The 5390-nt window shown below is 41.4% G+C and overlaps 1 protein-coding gene across 1 annotated transcript; it reads left to right on the top strand.

The window, feature by feature from the left end:
• The first annotated feature begins 4036 nt into the window (after nucleotides 1–4036).
• On the top strand, nucleotides 4037–4789 carry LOC135886170 (olfactory receptor 6F1-like). Its single transcript, XM_065414027.1, has one exon. It carries the CDS (start codon nucleotides 4037–4039, stop codon nucleotides 4787–4789), a length of 753 nt encoding a protein of 250 aa, XP_065270099.1.
• The last annotated feature ends 601 nt before the right edge of the window (nucleotides 4790–5390 follow it).

The raw sequence follows: 5390 nt of genomic DNA, 5'->3' as shown, positions 1-5390 counted from the left end.
TCATATAGTATAAAGTCTAGGATGAACAAAAAGAAATAGTATTTTTGTAAATTGCATAACTAATAGAGCCAATTGGGAAGTTATTGTTTTACATCAATGTTTTTGACAAAAATGAAAATACTTTTGTTTTTTGTCAAAAGTTCTTTTTTTTCTTCATTTTTTTTTTGTCAAAAATAAAATAGCAAAAAAAAAGTTTTCAGCTAACCACAAGTTTTGAAATTTCAGTCAAAACCTTTGGTTCTTTTAGTCACCACAAACTTGTTGTTCTTATTGTTTTAATGAAAGTCCCAATATTATTTTATTTGTTTATTTGCAAAAATCTCTGTTTCATCAAAAAGACAGTATCTATTGAGAAAATGTGTTGATGGAAAATTCTCAAGTAGCTCTTATAAATTAGCCTGCGGATTTTACTGGTACAGTAAGTTTATTGAGGCAAATTAGAAAAAAAATTGATAGATAGATAGATCTATTTCCTGTCTGTTCACGGGGCATAGAAATGGGAATTTCAACTCTTGTGTTCTATCCTCAGCTGTCTCTGTCATAGAATCATAGAATCATAGAATATCAGGGTTGGAAGGGACCTCAGGAGGTCATCTAGTCCAACCCCCTGCTCAAAGCAGGACCAATTCCCAACTAAATGATCCCAGCCAGGGCTTTGTCAAGCCTGACCTTAAAAACCTCTAAGGAAGGAGATTCCACCACCTCCCTAGGTAACCCATTCCAGTGCTTCACCACCCTCCTAGTGAAAAAGATTTTCCTAATATCCAACCTAAACCTCCCCCACTGCAACTTGAGACCATTACTCCTTGTTCTGTCATCAGGTACCACTGAGAACAGTCTAGATCCATCCTCTTTGGAACCCCCTTTCAGGTAGTTGAAAGCAGCTATCAAATTCCCCCTCATTCTTCTCTTCTGCAGACTAAACAATCCCAGTTCCCTCAGCCTCTCCTCATAAGTCATGTGCTCCAGACCCCTAATCAGTTTTGTTGCCCTCCGCTGGACTCTTTCCAATTTTTCCACATCCTTCTTGTAGTGTGGGGCCCAAAACTGGACACAGTACTCCAGATGAGGCCTCACCAATGTCGAATAGAGGGGAATGATCACGTCCCTCGATCTGCTGGCAATGCCCCACTTATACAGCCCAAAATGCCGTTAGCCTTCTTGGCAACAAGGGCACACTGTTGACGCATATTCAACTTCTCGTCCACTGTAACCCCTAGGTCCTTTTCTGCAGAACTGCTTCCTAGCCATTCGGTCTCTAGTCTGTAACAGTGCATGGGATTCTTCCATCCTAAGTGTAGGACTCTGCATTTGTCCTTGTTGAACCTCATCAGGTTTCTTTTGGCCCAATCCTCTAATTTGTCTAGGTCCCTCTGTATCCTATCCCTACCCTCCAGCGTATCTACCACTCCTCCCAGTGTCCTCTAAACACATCCCTACTTCAGTTTCCCCACCTGTAAAATGGGAACAATCGGACTGACGTAGTCAACCTTTCACTCCAAAGTTCCTTAAATCAGCTTCTACTGTGTCGGCATGTTGTGTGGATTAATAGCCATTCTTTGTACATTGCTTTGTGTATTAAAGAGATATACAAGTGGTAAGTATTGTTATCTGTGCAAGAATACATTCAAATTAAAATGGACGGGATGGGCATTGCAGCTTGGGTTTTCAAAGAAGCATAAAGGAATTAGCCATCTAGCTGCTATTGCATGGACTGCCTCTGACCTGTTTGAATATACTAGGCTGCAATAACTACCAATCATTGAGTCTTTCTTCTACAAACTGATGGTTGTTTCAGTTCAGGGAGCAATGTTCTTTGTACAATGTGGCAGACATAACAGAGTAGTAGGGTGGGTTATAGGTTGTTCCTTAAGCATTTGGCATCAGGCAGTGTTTGAAACATGATTCCTAACTAATTAAGCTATTGTTCTGGACCAGCCCAGGCTGTAAGGGTATGTCTGAAGGCTGAGCCCAGGGTGGGTGAGTGGAAGAGGGGAATGTGGAAGGGAAATGGTGAAACAATTTTACTGTATTTGTGGAAAGCTGTGTATTTGCTCTTTGTCTCTCTCTGTTTGTCCTGCCTTTTAGATTGTAAGCTTTTTGGAGTAGGGGTGGTCTTCTATACTATGATTGTGCAGTGCCTAGCTGGGACCTTAATGTTCTACCAGAGGACACACAATAAATAATAAACATAATTTCTAATTTCAAACGTTACTTCCTTGTTTCTGAGAATTTGGGGTGGGATTTTCTAAAGGCCTCAAGCTTGACTCACTGGAAAACAAGAATTCCATTTTGTGGGTGAAAGAAAGGTTTCAAACTATAAGAACATGAGACCTTTCAAAAATGTTGGAAATAAAAAACAGGAGAGCAAGAGTCCTTCCCACACCATCCAGATGGTTTCAGCAGTCACCTGGTCATGGTAGAATCACGTTTAAGTCCCAGCTCTGGTCGATTTGTAGGATGGACTCAGAATTACGCAAGTGCCCAAACTAACTATCTATAGAGTCAGTCTTTTCCATTTGTTCTCACTTTTATCAGTAATTGGATTCCGGACCAGATAAAATTTTTGTGATTTATGAGCCTAAGTCCTACAGACGTTCAATGAGAATTAGGCTGCACAGGGACAGATTTGCAAAGGTATTTACATACCTAAAGATGTGTATCAGCATCTAGTGGGATTTTAAAAAGTTTAAAGCAGATGAGTTGACTGATTAATATGTCAACATCCTTAAAAATAAATAAAGCTTACAGGAATGTTGATGCTTCTTAGCATACCTAGCAATCACCTGAACATTGCTGGACGATTAACAAGTATGTGTGTGTTGAAACAAATCTTGTGTTATTTTGAAGTAAGGTTAATAGCATGTTTAGGTTTGTGCAGCTGGAGAGTTAATGTGCAGCGAGCTCAGCTGTGAATCTACAGCAGACACTGTGGCTACATCTACACTGCACACCACTTGCGGCAACATGTTGGGCATATGCAGCTAAGCACCACAGTGAAGAGGAGGCGGAGTCCACACTGTGGTGTGTAGGTACACACAGCAGTAAAAGGCTTTGGTAGTGGGGAAAGCCTTTACCAGGGGGACATGCCAGAGCCTTTCCCTGCTGTCTCCCCTTTGCCAGAGCCTTTCCCCATTACAGGAGTACCTCACTGTGGTGGGAAAAGGCTCTGGCAGCTCCTTGCTGCATGATACTTACTCTGCAACAAATAAAGACACCAGCAGTGAGGGGCAGCATGAGAGGGCTCAGGCAACTCCCCCTGCTGGAGCCTTTCCCCACCACTGCAAAATATTCCAGGCACAGGCAGGCAGTATGACACTACACTGCTAACAATAACAGTATTGATGGGAGAAGCACTGCTTAGATGAATACAGAGCTGTGTAGGGTACCTGTTGGGTACGTAGCCTCAGGGTTCAGGCATCTCTTTACTCTACTTGCCTAAGCTGCGCCTCACTGTCTACACAGCTATTTATGCCTGTGCTAGGGGGGTGAAATGTGTATGTATCCTACACACCTCCAAAAGATGTGTAGAGTGTAGACATACCTTAATTGTCTGTGTGGACCATGCTTTTGCCTACTAAATGTTCCCCAGTGTTTTTTTATTTACTGAGCTTTGAAGCAGAAGTTGGTCAATGAGGACTTTTTAGTGAGCAGTAACAATGCATACACTGACACATAGTGTACTGTTGACTCACACCCCAGCTTCCCATGCACTGACTCTCCATCTAAACAAGGTCTTTAACAGTCATTACAACAGAATAAAGTGTTACAATGCTGTGTGTTCAATGCTGTGTGTTCAGCATTTTTATCTGCCTGCTGCCGACAGTCACTTTTGTCTTGGCAGATGGGCTTCGTGACTAGTACAGAAACAGAAAACTGAACCAGCATGCAGGAGTTCATCTTCCTGGGCTTTCCTGGCACTTGGTATTTCCAAACACACCTTGTTGTCTTGTTTTCTGTAATGTACATCCTAACAATTGTTGGGAATGTGTCCATCATAACCTTAGTGTGGATTCACCCACGGCTCCACACCCGCATGTATTTCTTTCTCTGTAATCTCTCCTTCCTGGAGATCTGGTACACCACAGCATGTGTTCCCAAGGCCATTGGTGTCATGCTGGGGACAAGCCAAACCATTTCATTCATTATTTGCATCCTGCAATTGTTTTTTCTCCTCTCTATGGGCTCCACAGAATGTTTCCTTCTGGCTGTCATGGCCTATGACTGCTATCTGGCCATATGCCATCCATTGAGATACTCATCCTTTATGAACAACACCTTCTCTGCTCAACTGGCCCTCCTCTCTTGGCTGTGCGGGTTCCTGGCTATCTCTGTGTTGGCATCTCTAATATCTAGGTTGTCTTTCTGTGGCCCTAACATCATCAATCATTTTCTTTGTGATGTAGATTCCTGGATAGCACTCTCCTGCACTGACACCAGCCTTGTTGAGCTTGCAACATTCATTGTCTCAATCATCGTTATTGTGGTCTCATGTGCAATAACCCTGATCTCCTACATTTACATTATCTCCACCATCTTGAGAATCCCATCAGCCCAAGGCCAGCAAAAGGCCTTTTCCACTTGCTTGGCCCATCTCACTGTTGTGACTATCTGGTATGGCTCCATCATTTTTCTGTATGCCAAGCCTTCTGCACAGAACTCAATGGATTTGAACAAAACAATCAACATCTTTAACACTATTGTAACTCCATTATTAAACCCTTTCATTTACACTCTAAGAAACAAAGAGGTGAAGGAAACCTTGGGAAAGGTGTTGAGTGGGATATGAAGTCATTTCCCAACAAGATGGATTTAGTAGAAAGTCAAAAGGACCAAAACATTCTTAAACATCATTTATATAATAGAAACGTAGGCAACAGCACTGAGACAGAAAATTTCAAAAGACCACCAATTCCTTTCGTCTTAAAATGGGTGTCAGAGACCTAAATCTGACCTCAAATACTAATCCACTTTCTTTGTGCAGATGATGTCTTTATATCTCTCCGCATTTACAATAATAGCCTGCTATTTTTTTTCACAGAAGAGATAGACTGTTGTAGACTGTTGACCCCTGACCTGGTCTTGGAGGGTTTGTAATTTTGGGTAGAATATAATATATCTGCTAAGCATGCTTTTAGAAATAATAATGGATGTTTTGGAGCTGTATTGTCAAGCAGAAGAACCAAAATATATGTATTAATAGTAGACTGGCTCTAGGTTTTAAGTATTAAGTGTTAAGGGCTTAGAGTTAGGCCTAGTAGAAGTTGGTAGATGGTATAAGATAACATAGATATTATATGCTTTACTGAAGGTTATAGAATGATACGAGCTTTATCTAAGGTTATAAAGTGTAGCAATATGTAGCAATAAACCACAAAGGAACAGATAGT

The sequence above is a fragment of the Emys orbicularis genome, chromosome 12 (assembly GCF_028017835.1).
Source record: "Emys orbicularis isolate rEmyOrb1 chromosome 12, rEmyOrb1.hap1, whole genome shotgun sequence".
Taxonomy (NCBI): domain Eukaryota; kingdom Metazoa; phylum Chordata; order Testudines; family Emydidae; genus Emys; species Emys orbicularis.
The sequence above is the reverse complement of the archived record's forward strand: the minus strand, read 5'-3'. Positions and strand labels throughout refer to the sequence as shown.

Coding starts and splice junctions, on each gene's coding strand:
- LOC135886170 (XM_065414027.1), top strand. CDS start 4,037: ATGTATTTCTTTCTCTGTAATCTCTCCTTCCTGGAGATCTGGTACACC.